Source organism: Hemibagrus wyckioides, linkage group LG19 (genome assembly GCF_019097595.1).
Source record: "Hemibagrus wyckioides isolate EC202008001 linkage group LG19, SWU_Hwy_1.0, whole genome shotgun sequence".
Taxonomy (NCBI): domain Eukaryota; kingdom Metazoa; phylum Chordata; class Actinopteri; order Siluriformes; family Bagridae; genus Hemibagrus; species Hemibagrus wyckioides.
The window spans coordinates 10,074,070-10,093,635 of record NC_080728.1 but is presented as its reverse complement, the minus strand read 5'-3'; the positions used below and the strand labels follow the sequence as shown (position 1 = coordinate 10,093,635).

Here is a 19,566-nt window from a genome sequence, read left to right as displayed (position 1 = left end):
TTTAATAGGCTGCTAATATTCTTTTTTTTTTTAATATTGCATGAATACAGTTATATGGAGAATGAAAAACAGTGGCAGTAAGTATACAGCGTCTGTGAATATTTCAGAGTACAGCTGTGCTGCTAAAGGATCTAAAAATATTAGCACACCCCTATGAAAGGTTTCACTCAGTTGGATTGGACCTTTTTAACAATTACACAGACGTTCCTATTTCACAGTTCAAAATTCGCAATTCAAGATGTTATTGTATCTTATTATTATATTATTATCTCCCATTACATTTACAAATATATTACGTTATCTACCATTATATTATTAGTTACATCTCTTTATTTGTTGGCAAATAATATTTTCACATTTTGAATGTGAACCTAGATGGCCTCTGAACTTCTCAAGCCTCTTTAAGTCACTTTTCTAAAAATGGCACATGACTGGGTAGAAAAAAACAACCTCACAAATGCCAGAAGATGTAAAAATGATGGGTCTCTATGGATTAAGAGTTATCAGCTAAGCTAAGCACTTTGATCCCTGAGAGGTTCCTCACTGAGAAATGTGATAAACTCATCCCATAATTCCTTGTTGCTAGCCGTGAAACCTTCCCAGAGGCAATCTCACACACTTCCCTACAATGTGTGTGTTTTTTTGAAGGCTTTTAGCAACCCAGTGTCAACACATCCATTTGAAAGAGTGTGGTTCTTCTTTGCCCTTCTCTTGAACATGGCACAGTGTCTGATTTAGTCCAATGACTCTATTAATAAGACTAATACGATTCTATAACTGACAAGAGGTAGTTTTATTTAGTACGATTAGAAAATTTCAGTAAATATAATGAGCATTGGCTTAAAAAAGTGCATGAAAATTTTTTTTTATCTTAGTAAAATAAGGAAATTCTTGATCCATATAATTTGTACATATCTGCTGGGCAAACTTTCTTATGAAATAGCATGTTTGAGAAGCCTGTAACATTATTCAGCTATGTCAGTTATGATTTCTGTGAATTCTAAAAATAACCTGGACCACTTTTGTTCATCTACTTTGCAATGATGATGCAAATTCTGCTGTATATACTTTAGAGGGTACGTAGATAGACTTTTACAGCCATAGCACCCATTTCAACCTTAACATACATCTAGATTACACAAATCATCAGGTTATCTTATGTCCATGAGATGGAAGCCACATTGCATGATGAGCCTGGCACATCAATCCAGAGTGCTCTCACATCACTATGTGTGCTCTGATTAGTGAAAAGCACATACATGTTCAGAGAGCTCACATCATAGAGAACATGTGTCTATGTTCTTCAGTACACAGTAGAAACATCAGTAAGAACACAGAATATTCTGCCTTGAGACACTGCAGTGTTTAGACAGAGGTGTAAGGCCATCTAGTGGAGATAATTGCCGCTAACATAACAGGCTAATCAGCAGCTTTGATTATATAATTTTAGGCAGTCAGTAGGGCCACTTTATGTACATATTTGTCACGCAATAATATTTATTTAATTGTTAAATGAATAATCAGTGGCAGATGTATGTGATCTCTCAGATATTAGAGGTTTCTGCTGTCTGTCCTGTTTTCAAACTACCGAACAGTGCAGTTAGAAAATTGTATAAAATTTTATACAATGTTTTTCTATGCTATACAGATATCATATACTGATTCTATGCTGACCACTTCTTAATAATGGACTCTGCAAGTTTCTGTCACCGAGTTATGTGGAACATCAGAACCATGACAGCTGTGTCCTGTTTCCATTGCAAGAACTGGCTCCTACGTGGAGTAAAATACGTCAATAGACCCAGCACTAATCCAGCATTGGATTAGATTTGTGCATCATGAGTTCAGGTTACTGTCTATGTAAAGTTTTACATGTTCTCCCTGTGTCTTTGTGGGTTTCCTCCAAACTCCTAAAAACATACCAGTTGGTTGATTGATGATGCTACATTGCCCCAGTTGTGAATGAGTGTGCATATGGAGTAAAATACCAGGACAAGAGAGTGAGGTGTGTGTGTGTGGGTTTGGGGGGGTGCAATAAAAAATGTAATAAGAATGTGATAGAAAGCTCTTACTTTGAGATATGAGGATAATGGCATAAGAACCTATACTTTAATTGGAGCAGATATGTAGGCGTTCACTTTAGGAGCAGATTTCTACATTATCTTCCCTGAAAAGATATTATTCATTCATTCATTCATTCATTCAGTAACAACCTTATACTGATCAAGGTTGTGGTGGATCCAGAGCCTATCCTGGAAGTGGTCGTCCCAAGGCAAGAAAACACCCTGGATAGACTGCTAGTTTATTGCACAAATGCAATCAGACAGATATTCACATATAGGAACAAGTTAGTGTAGTCAGTCCACATACTGGCATGTTTTTGGGATATGAGAGGAAACTGAAGAACCTGGAGAAAACATACGTGAGGAGAAAATGGCAAACTGATGCTAAATGTAACAGATTTATTTTATAATTCATCTTTATTTCATGATCCAAGTATTAGAGATACTGGACAAATACAGTAAATGTGGTCATATTTATTAATTTATTAGAACTTTTCACCTATAAAACCCAATCCAGTGGGTTAAAATATAGGTTTGAATTTTATAACATATTAACAGCATTTTTTTCAAAAGTTTAAATAAGACTGCTTTTCCTGCAAATATGTTATTATTTATTAAGTGAATGGTTTTCTTAGAGAAACCTGTTCAATTTAAGATATGAGTCAGTTTTTGAAGTTGATAATCCTCTCCACCAATTGTAAGGAAAAAAAGTAAATAAATAAATAAATTTGGTAGGTAAAATGGTAGACGACTGGCGTAATAAGGCAGTAGTACTGCTGTATAACTGGTTATATTAACAACAAGAGCATCAAGACCTTAGCGAGATTTTATATCTGAGTCTAAAAAAATATCTGGTCATTTCTCTTTCTCTCTCTCTCTCATTCTCTTTCTAAACTTCCGTCTATCTCACTCTGATTGAAAGTGGACCTGGGTTGTGAGCAGCAGCAGCAGTACTGGGGGTTACGTCCACCTTCCCTCAGGCAGCCGAGGGCACTTAACATTCGCACTGGCTAGTCACATCCCAGAGGGAAAGCATCGTCCTCTTTGTGCACAGGACTGGGAGATTAAAGAGAGGATGACAGGATGTGTTATGCAACAGCATGAGAGATAGCAGTGTTTTCTTCAGGTTCACTGACCTGGAGAAAAATGGAATAAAGGAGAGGGGAGAGGGAGAAAGAGAGAGATGGAGATTCAACTACCACAGCACTAATGGTATACTGAGGCCTGCAGGCTGACAGAGGACTGAGGTACATTCATGAAGGCCTGCTGATGTGTTAGCTTTCACAATTAGTAAACAGAATTAGAGATATGACATCTTGTGAAATGAAAAGGCCCTGCAGTATGACCTCAAATGCTATAGTTTTATACCTGCAAGCCGTAATCTCTAGGGTCCAAGCACCCTTTGTAGGTAGGGTCCCCAGTGGCTAGTGCTTTCCAAGTTACAGACAACAGTAAAGAGAGAACAGATGGATATACGTATCATGTTTTGTAACGAAAAACTCACTGCTAACACTGTGAAATATCTGCTGAAATTTGAATGGCTGTTGTTTTTTAAGTAACTCATTCATAAATATAAATCCATTTACAGATTAGAACAGCAAAGCAGTACACCATATATGAACTCACAAACACAATGCACATACATTAAATTAAGTTGTCTTTATTTGTTACCTATACATTACTGCACAATGAAATTCTTTCTTCGCATATCCCATCCTTGTGGGTTGGGGTCAGAGGGCAGGGTCAGTCATGATGCAGCACCCCTGGAGCAGGGTGGGTTAAGGGCCTTGCTCAAGGGCCCAACAGTGGCAGCTTGGTAGTGCTGAGGTTTGAACCCGAATCTTCCAGTCAACAACCCAGAGCCTTAACCACTTACACACTCTCACATATATAGGGTCAATTTAATTTACCCAGTCCACCTTCAAGCACATTTGTAGAAGGGTGGAAGGAAACCAGAAAAACGAGGAAATCCAAGCAGACATGCGGAGAACATGCACAAAGACATCAACACAGAGGGCAACACTACCCACTGTTCCCACCCGAAAACATAATTTGACATCGCATTCGATATTTTACTACATAACGTTTTTCCCCACCAGTAAAGAAGCCACCTCTACAATGAAAAAAAAATGTAAAGAGTGCATTGTAAATGTAAGGTACTTGCAGTAGGAAGAGAAAAACACAAGCACCAGTAGTCTGCTAGCAGGTTGTCCTGCACAGATTTGGCCTCACGAGCTGTTTGCATATGCTGGGCAGGATTACACTTATCCAACTTAATGCCTAAGACCATGCAATCATTCATAAATCCAGAGTCTACAGCAGTGTGCAGGCTCGTGCCGAGCCCAGTGCCCCGGGTCTCCATGTAACCATCTGTCACCGATTAAAATTGAGGGAGATGCCAGTGGTGGCTGTGTGATAGAGGTTACAGCATGGTGATGCTGGCACAGTAGAAACTGCATTTTAATCGTAGCATGCTCTGTGTGGAGAACAAGCTGACATCTGAATTTGCCCATACAAGATCCCTATCAGCTTATTTGGATATAGTTATATATAGTTTAATCAAATGTAGGTCAGGAGAGATAAGTGGAATGTGCCTTCAGTTTGTCAGTTTATATTGTCACAATAAGAGGCATACTGATATGCTGTTTGTAGCATCACATCAAGATGCATTTGATGACAACATTGTTAGAGCTGTAATGAAAAATCCAAAATAACAGCCAGTGACATCACCAACAACCTCCACATGGCAGGGGTGAAGGCTTCACACTCCACCTTTTGACCTCTAGCAAAGTGATGGAAAGGCCAAAGTGTTTAGAAAGAAAGGATCTGCTCATGACTCAAAATATACAAGCTCATTTATGAAACATGCTGCTGGTAGTGTCAGGGTCATGGCTTGGGTTTGCAGGGCTGCTTCTGGAACAGGATTACTAATCTACTGATGATCTAAGCGATGATGGTAGCAAAAGAATGGATCCAGAAGTCAATAAAAACATTCTGTACAGAGAAATCGTCCAATCTAACTTCATCATGCAGCAAGACTATGATCCAAAACACACTACCAACAAAACAAAGCACTTTAACAGGGGAAACAATGGAAGGATTTAGACTGGTCAAGTTAATTACTAGTGAGGAAGTGAGTCCTGGAGAGGAGAGTAAAAGAAGAAACCCCTCAAAACTGAAAGAAGCTGCATGGAAAAGCATGAAAAGCATGAACTTTGGTGATGTAGTTGTAAATATCAGAAAATGAAAGCTGAAAATTCTGATCTATCCTCTCATAATCATGTTTTAAACAAAACAACCTTGCCGTTCCAGTACTTTCTGTATATGTTTTTATTTACTCAACATCTCTACATGTCAAGTCCAGACAGAAATCAATGCCTGATTACTATTCAACGATTAGCAATGAATTTTCTAGTTAAAAAAATTTATTTGAAGGCCTTGAGGTTATGTATGCTGAGTTGATTTTTTCAATTCCTCATGCATTTTTAATAAATCCTTTTAATGCACGATGCTACTGTTTTATGTTTTGTTTTAAGTAGTAATGACTGGTGCTTTTAATTATTCATTCATCTTCAGATACTACTTTATCCTGATCAGGGTTACAGTGAGTCCGGAGTCTATCCAAGGGTCACATCCAGTCCATCACAGGGCAACACACAGACACACACACACACACACAAGTATTTCAGAGTGGCCTGTAACCAGTAACAGAGTGGCAAGGAAAACCACACAGACATGAAGAAAATTCAAAATTCAGAAGTTGTGAATACCACTGATACCTGCTGCACCACCATCCACTCACACCCTTTTAATTCATGCCCATTATATTAATAATATACACACATCATGAAATACACTGTTTGTTTTTTTCCCATCTTTCTACTTCTTATTGTCTTTGCTATAATAACTCTATTGTCTTTACAGCAACTTTCCGGGGTTACTGACATGACATTTCAGTCTAATGCCCATTCTTTCTTGTTTAACAGATCCCAAGATAATGGAAGCAGTGAGGACAATTTAGCCATCCTAACTCTTCCCACCTAGTTAACAGTTATTTAGACACCTGTGCCTTCGACCAAGCCCTGTTTTGTTTTTGTTTTTTTTGACACTCCCTTGACGTACGGAGCACACCCAACCCACCATATAGAGACAGATCCTGCTGATGACTCCAGTTCAACTTGCTCTCTACAAACTGGACGAGGAACATCTAAGGTTGGAATCTTACCTTTGGTGTGGAACTCAAATCAGTGCATAATGGAGGTGATCCCTCGCTGTGCAATATTCATCACCATTATCACCTGGAAGTAGATTATGGACTGACTCTGCTCAGTCAATTTATTTTTGTAATGCTGTTTACCTAATTTCTATTTTTCTAAAGGAAAATTTCTCTCCCAGTAATGGACCAAGAAACCCAAAGCACACTTAAAGATAAACTGCTCAGTATAAAGGCTTCAGCAACGAAAATGCCCAGTTTCTTCATCAGGGCAAAGAAAATAGCGTTGTTTCTCCTAAGTGGGATTTATTTTAATCTAGATTTTTTTTCAGCCTTCAGTGTATAACAGGAGGTTTATGCTTTTTATAGCGAGGCTAATGTGATTTAATGAAGTGGATATCAATTTGCTGTTGATGTGTGGCCAATAGCTTTTTTCCATTCCTAACATTTTTAAAAAAAAATGAATCTCCTGCATTTCGAGCCATTTTTCTTCAATATTTTTAAAATGGACTATTGGAAACCAAAACAGAGACCTGATATTAAGGGGATATGGCTGAAATCAACACTAAGGAATTGTAACATCTATGCCTAGAATGACAAGCTCATTTTAGATACTTTGATATGATAAACATCTATAGTGTGCTACCTTCATTATATTCAACAATCAAGTGTTGCTTCATTATACCCCAGTGCCGCTCTGTTCTGTGTACCACTATTTGTCTTTACATCACAAGCGTGTTATATCTGTTTTACCAGAATTACCATGGGTATGTTGTTAGTCATTGGATTATAAAACTAGACACTGGGGGTTTCAGATTTTTCTGAATATATTTTCCTAATAATGCTCCTGCTCTTAAGAGTACGTTTACCTCTGACCTCCAACATCCTGAAAAACAAGCAGCGAAATTGTCCTTCATTTAATTTAAACTCCACCCCTTTAACTGTTGCAGTGTTTTGTCAGTATTTTTCGGAAAATCAAAAGACATGAATAAAGAAAACAATTGTTGGTGTATTTTACTATCGATACAATAATGGAACATAATGAGACATTAACAGTGATAATGTGGAGAAAACTCAAATCAGTGTACAATGTACAAATCAACTTATGCTGACAATATTTTTTTAATTGTGAAACCCACACCATATTAATGATCCATTGATCTATATACTCAAAAATGCTCCCATTTTTATTACATTAAGCTGCTGAGTTTTGTTCATCAGAAAATGAAATGCTGGACTAACTGGAAAAAACAACCAGCAAATAGCTTTTGGTCCCATTTCTTGCAGGAAACACTCAACACTCATGTAAATTGATGTGAGAAAAAAATGTATTAAAAATAGTAAAATTACTGAGTCAAATAATGTTTGCCTCAGGTCTATTAAGTCAGTACATATGCAGTAAAATATGATACAATCACTGATATAAATATACAGTACATAAGATTCAAATTTTTGCATTTACCAAATATAATAAATATATCACATAAACCAGATAGATGTAAAATATCCTATAACCTAGTAAACTCATTGTGCAAATTAAAATCTGTTTGGCTCAAGTGTGTGGAGACTCAAGTTATTAAGTATAGTCTTATGAACATAAATGTGCGGCTCTACTTCCTTTACCTCTAGAACTAGTAGAGTTTCCAGTGTGCTCGCTTCCTAGCCAGTTTCTAATAGCAAAGGTGTCATATATATATATATATATATATATATATATATATATATATATATATATAGCCTGTATAAAATGCTCTAAATCACACTTCCCATGCTCCTTATGCTGAAGCGCAGAAGCAATTGATTGAAGATGATAAGAAATACTCAAAAATCCATTGAAAAAAAGATTGCATTAAATTGTTATGTAAAATCTGCCCGTTCAAGACGAGCGCATTGACTTGCACCTTAGGTGATGGCAATTTAGTATTGATTTATCAATATTCGTCACTGACTCAGAAAGCAGACATGTGGCCTGTTGTTTGTGTAGGTGTGCAGCATAGTGGTCCTGCAAATGCATTAATAATGCCAACTCTGAGGTGGGAAATGTGCCTCGCAGTCTACGGACATGCCTACTGAGCAACCTCCCCCATGCTGCAGGAGTACAGTGGGGAGTGAAGTGGGAAACCGATGTGACTGAAAGGCTTGCTCCTTTCTGGTGCAAACAAAGGAAGAACAGCAGCCAACAAACTGTTTGGTTACTCAGGTTTATGGAGAGAAATGGATGATGGCCCTTACTGGTCTTAGAATGCAGTCTAAAGGTGATGGTAGTGGGAATGGGCAAGAGCTTTTAGTGGCAATGAAATGCTGTACAGCTGATTCGTATTTAGAGACAGTCATTGACATGATGCATTGCATTTTGTAAGCTTGAGGCCAACTTTGGAGAGTGCTTGTTAGTTTATCATTGCAACATTCTGAAGGTCAGAGTATAACCCCAGAATGAGGCAGAGCAGTAGTACCAAGCTGCAGAGCAAAGCTGGTATCAAGGATATCAGGGCAAAACAAATGCTATTCAATTGATCAAATGCCTCACCAATTTTGATTTGAAGTGGCTAGACCGTTCCACAGTGCACCTGCTTTGTGAAGGAGTATTTCATATGCATTTGAGAATACAGGAAATCTTTGATAAACATACATGATAGCTGCAATATCTGTGGCAGACAGAGCTGAAATCAGTGCTGTCAGTAAAGTGACCAGTGGCTTCGGGAGAGCTATAAGAAGACAGTGCCATGTCCATACTGTGCAGAAAATCACACAAAATTGAAATAGAATTTGGCACGTAAGCTCTGAAAATGGCACATGCACACCTTCTGTCTCAGAGAACTGCATACTTTCATTCAGGCCATTACAATCAAAGACTGGATGCACTCCAGTATGGTGTATAGAAATTGAGGAATTTACATACAGTTCAGCTAATTTGGATCTATGGTTTTGGACCTGGATGTATACACACACAAATGGTCAAATTTTGACTAGTTTCTTAAAGTTGTGGAATGTCTTCAGTCTCCATGCAAAGCAGTGGTCCCACAGTGGAACCTGGACATGAGGCTAGGCAGTTTACAACTAATGTGAAACAAAGCAAATATATAAAGCATTTTTGTTGAGCAATGTTCAAGCAATGCACTCTCCAGTGAATGCTTCAGGAAGTTTATCGAAGCCACACATAGATTTTAATATATGGTCTCAACTACTTCTGGAAGGAAACTGCCCTGAAATTCAAGAACGTTGAGAAGTAGAATGGTATGATACATATGTAAACATGGTTCTACTACCAAGTGTAGAACATCCAGGTGATTTTTGTTGATGGGAAAGACCAGAGGATTAGTGTGAGGTACAATGGACTTTATACAGGAAGCACTTATGAGTTCATAGTCACTAGGAGATGACTTGGTAGCCAGTGTAGAAAAAACACACAAAGGAAAATTCCACATGTTCTGGAAGGAAATGGTTATAGAACCATGGTTATGTAAAAATCTGATTTTATATAAAACAAATAAAGGTTGACACATTTGTGCTATAATACTAAAATGAATAAGACACAGAAGGTGAAGCAGCATTAAGGTTTTTGCCAGCTGTTGGGAACACTGGGCTGGTCATTAACAACAAACACAGCGATCTTAGCCACGAAAATGCTTGTGATGCCATATCGAATCAGCCTGATTTCCACAGTAAGCAGGAAGTCCCGGGGTTCTGCCAGTGGTCGCTGCACAGACACCACTGCACCATGGGCTGTTTTCTGGATGCTGAAGAATCCTTCTGTATCACCATCCACGATAAAGAGCTGGATGTTGTCCCCAGGCACAGAGCTGGACGGCCCCATGCGGAAAACAGCAGCAGGTATGGGGATGTTGGTGGGAAATGTGAGATTGTAAAAGGAGATTCTCAGGGGCAGGGTCTGGCACTCACTATTCTGCTCACAAGGCAAGCGTTCACAGCGACTGGAAAGGTAGGAAGTAGCATGAAAATAGCAGCACAAAATAAATTTGGTGTATATTTGGTATAAATACCAAATACTTAAATGGAAAGGGGAGATCCTTATTCAATCTTAAAGGTGTAAAGGAGTAAAAATTCTCCTCACAAGTTTATTCTTTTACTATTATATACCAAAACAGTGGCTTTGAACTTTCTAACTGTCTAGAAAAGAAGTGCGAGATACTCACTTCTCTGCTGCATGCCGGTATTTCGGTGGACACTCAAATGACAGGCAGCGAAATCCGCCCAAGATATTGAAGCAGTTCTGTGCGACAGAACAGTTGTGTGTTCCTGCTGCACACTCATCAATATCTGCACACAAGTTATTGCCGTCTCAAGATTACATCATTTCCGATTACATACCTTCATATCTCTTTATATCTTTTTCATATCTCCTTCATATCATCTTTAATTATGAAGTCTTTAATCTGCTCTCTTGCAGAATGATATGCTACATATGCAAAGGAACCCCTATCCAATCATAGTAGAATACAATAACAAGAGGATCATCTATGATATTTTAAAAAACTTTACCCAAGCAGGTGCGTCCACTGGGGGAGAGTGTGTAGCCTTTTGGAGGACAGGTGCATTCATAGCTACCAGGTGTGTTTAAGCAGTGATACGAGCAAACTTTGCCCCCAGAGGTCAAGGCACATTCATCAATGTCTAGGAAAGAGGAATTGAAAGAAATTGAAAAGAAATGATCATTTTATAATAATTACATTTTAAAGATACTTTATCCTTACTAGCTTGTCCCTCACAGACAGCAGAGGCCTCTAGAATAACTAACTGATTCTTTAATTGCATACTATTTTTACAGTCAGACAAGGATCTTCAAATAACTCTCTTGAGGATATTTTACCTTCACATGTATATCCATCCATGTTGTTGAGCTGGTAGCCACGGTGACAGTAACACTGGTAGGAGCCATAGACATTCGCACACTCCTGGCTGCATGGGCTGTTCTCGCATTCATTCACATCTAAAGGACAGATCAAATTCAGTTCATACCAACACCGTGAATTTCTTTCAACAGCACTTATGCTGATTAATTACAAACCCACCTTCACAGCTCTTGCCATCCCTGGCCAGCTTGAACCCAGGATGGCAGCTGCACCGGTATGACCCAGGAGTATTGTCACATTTCTGAGCGCACAAGCGCCCTGGATAGCTCCTGCATTCGTCATTGTCTAAGAAGAACAGGTAAAAATAATTCACACTGTGTAGATATTCACACCATATCAGAGTGCCAGGCTGGAAAAGCTGGCCTTACCCTCACAGGTTTTGCTGATGCTATTAAACATAAATCCAGAACGACAGTCACAGCGGAAAGAGCCCAGAAGGTTCACACAGTCATGGCCCTGACAGGCTCTGTCTGCTCTGGTGCATTCATCCACATCTGGTAGAAATGTGAGAAATTGTCTTTTTAGGAACATTTCATTTGACATTCATTTTCTTAGTAATAGATGTTCTATTGTTCTACAAAACCATCTTTGTATATATTATAGTATATAATATATAATATAATATACTATTGTATATATATATAGCATATTGTCTATAAGAGTTGAGAACAGGACAATACGAGTGAGTAGATTCTACATTTCTGGCTTCTGTTTATATTCTTATGGCCTGGAAATGAGTTTTCCCCCCAGCACTGTTTTCATACCTCAAATAATGCACAGAAAACAAGCCCATGTTCATTTTTAAAGACCACAATACTACATGTTTTAACTTAAAAGAAGTTCAAAAATCAATATTTGGGGATAAGCCTGATTTTCAAGCCCAGATTTCATGGGTCTTGGCATGCTCTCCACCAATCTTTTACTAATCTTGACCCTGAACCACTGTCTTTGAAATTTTAAGGATGGAAGGACATATATTTAGTGTTTATGTGACACTTCTCTCTTAATTCTGACCAAAGAAACCATCCAGCTGTATCAGTTTGCACAGATAGCTCAGAAATATAGGTCTGAAAAAACAATGTACAGGAAATACTACAGGAACAGGAATTAATTTCCTTACCTATGCAGTGTGTACCCTCTGTGTTCAAGTGATAACCACGTCCACAGGTCACTGAGAACCTCTGGCATGTGTAGGAGCCGACAATGTTAACACATGTGTGACCAGGTTGGCATGGGCTCCTCTCATGTAAGCACTCATTGATGTCTGAGAAACAAAGCAAGCACTGAATGACTGTTGATGACAAACAGTATGGAATATAGCGAAGAGTATATTACTGCAATGTCTAAAGTTTCATATGGACAAAGTATCTAACCAATGCAGTTTCCGGCGGCATCCTGGATGAATCCGAGCCCACACTGATGTCGGGGATGGCAGCGAAATGACCCAACAGTGTTCTGACACATGAATTCACGTCCACAGTTATGTGTTCCTACCAGACACTCATCGATATCTAACAGAAACACAATATAACTGAGTGCTGAGTGCACTATATCACTTTAGCATGAAGAACAATAAAGTTTAATATGAGATAGGGCTTAAGGGTAACCTTGGCAGGTGTTGGCGTTAGTCAGCTCATATCCCGTGCCACAGCTGGTTTCTCTCTGACAGCGGTACGAGCCCTCAGTGTTGATGCATCTTTCACCTGGCCTGCAGCTGTGAGTGCCTGACAGACACTCATTGTAATCTGATGGCACAAGGGAAAGAAAAATTGTCTCTTCTGGCATTAGAGAAATCCTATGTTAAGCTCATTATTAAACAATGGATTTCACACTGGCCCAGGTCAACTCACTAGATATTGTATATTTAATATGTTTTATCATAATAAGTCTAACAATACACATATACAGTTAAATATGCTTTCTGGTTCTGTAGTCAAGATTCAATATTTGTTTTTTAATATTTCACTCTGCTGATACCGAAGAGCTCTAATCTCCAAAATGCGCAGATTGTCTTTGCAGGATTGCAAAATTGCATGTCCTTCGGTAAAAAATATTGATCTTATAAAACTGTGCAGCTGAGCTCTAAATAATCCCAAAAGTCATGCAAGAGATAAGATGTTTGAACTCAGTACTGGCATTTTATTTCACCTGTGTTGAAAATACTTTTGTATTTTCTTTCCAGAAAAACTAAACGAAGGATAATATCTTATGCATTTTTTAAATAGGAAAATCATATGGGGAAAAAAGCTTCACCTGGGGTGGAAATATAAAAGGGGTATGAATTCAAAACAAGGCGTTAAACCCACCCTCACAGCTGTAGCCATCGGATTTAAGGTGGAAACCTCTCAGGCAGACACAAGAACCGTTACCCACACAAAGCTGAGAACATCTTGTTACCCCTTCTATATGAAACACAAATGTGAGAAATTAAGTTTTCACTTCATCAGTTATGAAAAATGAATACAAATGTTTTCTCAAATTATAATTTTCAAAACAATATTTTTATACCACCACCAAGTGGCCCATGAACAAGATAACTACTAGAGTGAAATGCAGAACATAAATGCATGCATGGAAATTATAACAGACAGTCATCTGATAAAAGGTAAGTAAAAAAGACTGACCAATAATCCCAAGGGCTAGAAAGACAAAATATCACACCGCTAACAACATATACTATTGAATTAACATGCAGGAAATCAATAATGAGTGTTAAAAATAAAAACCAAGTAAACTGAATAACAAGTCATAGTTAAGTTTGGCCCCATCACTCAAGTCTATACCATGGATCAAGTATTTTTTTCCATGTACTTAGTTTGGGTTACTAAAATGTTTCACTAGACCACATTTGGACCTTGGCACACCGCTGTCTTATAGCATATTATTCTCCAATATATAATAATAAGAAAATCCCGAGGATTTATGTTATCCAGGATTTTGTACTTGTTATATTGTGTCTTGCCACTAGAGGTCCTCATTTGTTCTCTATGTCTCAGCCTGTCCCTTTATTCTATCATAGCTCTCATGTCCTGGGTGTATTTAAAGTTGCCTGATTCTTAGTTCCATTTCATGGCGTTTAAAGTTTTAGACGGTCGAGTTACATGCAAGTTTCTGGTTTGGGGATTTTTGGCCTCTTTCTTTAAGAGAATAGAATTATTTTGAGGAGCTCTTGTGCTGTGCTGTGTCTCTATTGCGAAAATAATGTGTATAGTAATAATAGTGTCTCTAATAATAATAATAGAATGGAATAATCTGGAGTTTTCTTTTTGTTTAAAGACACAATAAACTTAGTGTATGTATACCTCTGACTTTGATGAAAGTGATAAAAAAAAAAACATAAAAATTCTCCCTCACTCAATTCTGACATTTAACAAATGCAAAAAATATGTTAATATTTATTGATCTAAAACAGAAAAAGTTTACTCTGATTTAATGTTTGACAGTAAAGAACAAAAAAGTTTTTGCAACTGTATATATGTATGTATGTATGTATGTGTGTGTGTATGTATATACAGTATGTATATATATATAATGATTAATTCTTACCTGCACACAAGTCAGTGCCCTGGATATTATCTCCACCACTGGTACTGTTATTCAGCAGAGGTGACAATGTGGGGGTTCCAAAAACAGCTTCATTAGAGTGACATGGAATGAGCAAAACACAGATTATCTGGATGTATCCTTTGCACTCTTGCATACATAGTGTATAAAACGATTTAAAAAATTATCAAAGACATGCTGGCAGGCTTTTAGCAAAGTAGTGAGGTTTTTTATAAGTCACTAAAGCATAAGTAAAGATTCTTACTAGACATGTGTGACTGAGGAGCTTTCAGATTATCAGTAAAACGTTTGGGCACAAAGTATTGAAACACTGACCAAGAATTTCAGATCCATTTAATAATTAAATGCAATGGTCATTATAAATATAGGTAAACTGACTTTGGTAGGTGACACTGCAGTATCAGTGGAGATCTTTTTTTTTTATCTATTTCAATGTTTGATCAACATTTTATCCATTCTCCCATTTTTCTATGACTCAACAAATATGATATTATGAAATATTTCCCTGTTCTCCATGATGTATGAGATTCTAGGTCATATTTCTGCCTATTGTCCCTAAAAACATGTTCATTTAACACATATTTTGTTGCTGCTGGATCTGTAATGTAGATCATTTTGAAAAATCTAGTGGTAGATAATCAAGGTGACTGGTCATGCATGGGTTTTGTAATCTTGAAGGCTTGTATCAGTTCATGAATTGAATGTATAGGTCATGAGAGAGAGAGAGAGAGAGAGAGAGAGAGTTACCTTGGTGGATTAATCCATGCTCTTTCACTATGCAGCATGCCTGTGCCACATTCCTGCAGTGAACAGTGACGGGAATCTGCAGCTCACAGGTATAATTCCCTCTCTGAGCCAGCTGCCCGAGCACACAGCACTCACAACACATCTGGAGCAAGAGGAGAAAAACATGAGAAAAGGAAGTAGTTTATAGAGGGCATGTCTGGCAGCTTTTTGTGAAGCTGTGAATATTACTAGTATGTTCCACATTGTAAAAGAATCATGCACACACCTTGGCAGTGTTGACTTTGTAAGGGTCTGTCTGAAAAAGGGAGAAGTCACACATTCCAGTTCTTTTGGCACTGGTCATGCCATTGGTACAGAGACTTTCCTTCAGTGCAGCTTCACAGCATTGCTTCTGAGCCATCCTAACAGAGAACAGAAAAACACAGAGCAGAATATATATCTCTTCTTGGCATATATAATTACAAATTTGGCAGTAACTGCAGTTTAATTGAACTTGGAGCCTCTGGATCAAATTTATAAATTTTTCAAATCCCCACTTGCCTTTCTGCCTATATACATTTAATATATTCTCTTATAATATTGTAATATACTATTCTGTTGTTCTATTGTATATACTATAGAATTGTTGTATACTGAACCATATATTGTATATTTTTATATACCATATATTTATATTTTAACCTGGCAGGTACTATATAAAGGTGGTGTGGTATGATTATTCTATGAATAAGTAAGTGTAATATGGAATCTTGTTATAGAAAAATAATCAATTACAGGGTGGACTGATGCAGCCTGATGTGCAGCAAAGCTTTACTTCTGCCTGTTACACCGCTGATACTAGAAACTTCCATAAAGGGCAAATGTTTGCTCATACAGTATATAACATCACCATGTTTAATCGGTTTATGCAGAGTGTATGTGTGAAGAAGTGGGAGAGTGAGAGTGTGTTTGAAAAAATTGAAGGGTAAGTGTGTGAAGGAAGGCATGAGTGAGTGAATGACTAGGACTATGAGTTTATTGATGTCTAAAAGTGGAGCTTAAGGAGCATCTGAACGTGAAGAACTGACAAGCTTTAAGCTATGAATTATTCTAGTCAGCCAATTCACCCCACTTTCAATCCAATTACAACACCAGTTTTAAGGAATGTCATATACTCCCGTTTTTAGAGATCAGCGCATCCAACATGTCTCTGAATCTACAACAACAGTTGACCTTACAGGTCTAACAGAACACAGCATTGTTGTGCCTGAGGGTCAACCAGCTGTTTGAAGCTATGCAGAAGTTATTGCTTTCCTGAAAAACTTCAACATGGCATTTATGGTGTTAACAGTTGTAATGGAGGTCCAAACCAGGTGTTTTCCTACCTGCAGATAGAGGATTGGGACATATGGAGAAGCGAAGTACAGTGCTGATTCCTCAGACCATAGACTCTCCCATTTTTACAGCATGTCTCTAAAGGCATCTGCTCTCTGCCAAGCGCTAAAGAAATCAGGATGAAGTTTAGAAACATACAGTTAAGTGCAAATGTTTGCATCTTACATTGTTTTATTAGTGAGGGAAAAGGAAATGTACAATTTTACAGTTTAATTTACAGTTTATCTACAAAAGAAATAATTCCCAGTTAATATTAAATTGTGGGTGTGCAATATATTGTGCGAACGAAATAACAACAACAAAAATAGACCCGTGATAGAGTGAGCATTAGAAATTAAAGAAAGATTATTAAAGAATATTTTATAATCACATTTAGTGTTTAGTAAACATTCACAGTGATACATTGATATCGGTATAAAGTGTTTCCTTCCTTCTGTCCCTGAGCAAACATTTTAGACAAAGGTTTAATGATCATATTAATCTGAAAAATTAGATAAAAATAGTTTCACTCCAAAGGGCAGAATGTGGGCAGGTCTGATGAAACCTTCAGCAGAGAGCTATCTGACCTTGACATTCTCAGGTGGAGAAGCAGACAAGTATGTCTTTATAAGTTTTTAGTGTTTCTAGGACAACACACCAGATAACAGACCACACTTCAGATGTCTGCAGCAGAATATGACTTAGAACATCTCACCTCAAGTTAGTACTCTGTCCAGCAAAACGGCATGACCTTTAACTAGCTCTTTCTGAGCTGTCGTGTGCCACAATTTACGCACAGAAAGAAAACCTGAAAGCTGAAATCTGCTGCAGATTAAAGACAACGATCCAAAAGCAAAAGCATTCTATCCAAGACGCTGCGCTTTTGAGACACTCGTCTGTAACTTCCATCTTTTACGCATCGTTTGACACGTAAATTAATTCTTGTGGTAAGAGGATAAAAAGTATTTTTTTTAACTTTACCTTGTCCTGAAAGAACTCCATGCAACGCGCATAACACTGAGACCCAAATTATAGCCATCGCGCGCTCTGACTCAGGAGTTTGGGCTCGTGCCGTCTGCTGAGGCGCATTTACAGTCAGGACACAGGGTGCTTATATGTTGCCACACCCCAATGCCATGATGGTCCAATCATTTTTCTTCTTAAAAAACCTTGCTTAATTTTTTAAAATATATTTTGTGTCATCTATATGATCTGTGCTAAATTTAATGACTGGCAGTAAGCTTGTTTTCAATAAATAAATAATCTTTTTTTTAACATTTGATTGGTAATAAAAATCTGTTGTGGTCACATTTGAACCCAGCACTAATGAACTATTTCTGCCCGACTAACTAACTTGAACAGGAATGGTTATTAGAATACTTTTTTTTTTTGATCAAGTGATCCATATCCACAAAAAGGAGAGAAGAACTATTCTGCAGATTTTAAATTATACTTCAAACCCTCTAAAAGCGTAGCATATGTAAATTTGGTCAAACAGGAACCAGCTACCCTCTGAAAGGTGAGGCATACCTGTTAAAAAGCAGAAGTGGGTTTAAAGGGGCTGATTGGTAAGATGTCTTGTGGAATCATTGTGCAAGTGCCAGAAATGCAACTTCTTCACCCCCCTTTCACTTCTAAATGATGGGCTGATGCATGTTGGTATTGTGAGTTCTAAGAAGCCAGATATCCTTGATGTGATGAGACCAAATGTCCATTTTTGTCTTCTGTGGATAACACACCTTGAACTGCTGACATGCCAGCTAAAGGAAAGGTGGTCTGTAAATTTCTACCATGCATCATGACAAAAACGTGGAGAAACAAGTCATCTGGTATTAAATGTGGTGTCGATCCATCTAACAGTAATGCACACAGCATAGGGCTATATCACCAGATGGCCAATGATGCTGCTCTTCAACATGACTGACATGGTTGAGTCACTTCTGCATTCATCATCTGGCTAGGGATTGATTTCAGAGGTGTAGAAAGTGTTGAATGCCTATGAAAGACTTCGAACTGGTCATAGTCACAGATAAAGAAACACAAATCTCAAATCCCAACTCTGTATGCTTCCATCTGAGCGACAGCCAGCTTTTCTTAGAAGTACCTACAGCTTATCTAACTTAGGTTTATCATCCTTTTAAAAGGTCTGATTAACTTTTCAGGTCCCTGCCTATTGAAAGCTATTTACAAGCAATGATTACATTAACTTTTAGACTTTTGATCACTCTTTTACATCTTTACAACAGAACAGATTACTTAAGTGGCCAAAATGTTAGTGAGCTGGATGAGCCCTTATTAATGTATTGTAATCTTTATGACAGTTCCGAAAACTTCCTAGAAATAAAAGATAATTAAACAATTGTAAATAATTGTACTGTTTACTCAAAGAGCTCTAGAAAACTCCTAAGAATTAAAATGTAACAGTTCATCATTACTTTTAAAGACAGATAAACAGTAATAATTTTGAAGAGAGCTAATAAAGCTGGTTGGTCCTAGGAAAAACTTTATTTGAGTAAGTGCATTATCCTGGTCAGGTTGGTGGATTCGGAGCCTGTCTTGGGAACACCGATTGTGAGGGAATAGACTTCAGGGCAATTTAGATTCACTAATACACCATGGCATAATTTTCATGTGTGGGACAAAACCAGAGAACCCAGGGGAAACCGACACTGACCCAGAACAAGAACAGAAACCAGAGACCCAAGAGCTGTGAGGCAGAAATTCTACAACACCATTTTAGGAAAACTATTTTTTT

At 37.8% G+C, this 19,566-nt stretch overlaps 2 protein-coding genes across 2 annotated transcripts in view; one reads left to right on the top strand and one right to left on the bottom strand.

Annotated features, from left to right (window-relative positions):
- The window catches only part of LOC131369734 (potassium voltage-gated channel subfamily A member 5), a 33,284-nt gene extending 24,915 nt beyond the window's left edge, over nucleotides 1-8,369 (top strand). Inside the window, exon 2 of the mRNA XM_058416574.1 lies at nucleotides 6,050-8,369. The gene's annotated coding sequence lies outside the window, so the exon portion shown is untranslated. The remainder of the gene's footprint in view (nucleotides 1-6,049) is intronic.
- A 1,067-nt stretch (nucleotides 8,370-9,436) lies between these two features.
- On the bottom strand, nucleotides 9,437-17,902 carry LOC131369733 (fibulin-1-like). The gene is made up of 15 exons (XM_058416573.1): nucleotides 17,793-17,902; nucleotides 16,823-16,937; nucleotides 15,724-15,859; nucleotides 15,459-15,600; nucleotides 14,694-14,780; nucleotides 13,454-13,549; nucleotides 12,755-12,892; nucleotides 12,521-12,658; nucleotides 12,268-12,411; nucleotides 11,516-11,641; nucleotides 11,307-11,432; nucleotides 11,105-11,224; nucleotides 10,777-10,908; nucleotides 10,431-10,554; nucleotides 9,437-10,208 (listed from the first exon to the last, which is right to left on the bottom strand). Exons 1-15 carry the CDS (start codon nucleotides 17,848-17,850, stop codon nucleotides 9,827-9,829), a joined length of 2,064 nt encoding a protein of 687 aa, XP_058272556.1. The 5' UTR covers nucleotides 17,851-17,902; the 3' UTR covers nucleotides 9,437-9,826.
- Nucleotides 17,903-19,566: the final 1,664 nt, after the last annotated feature.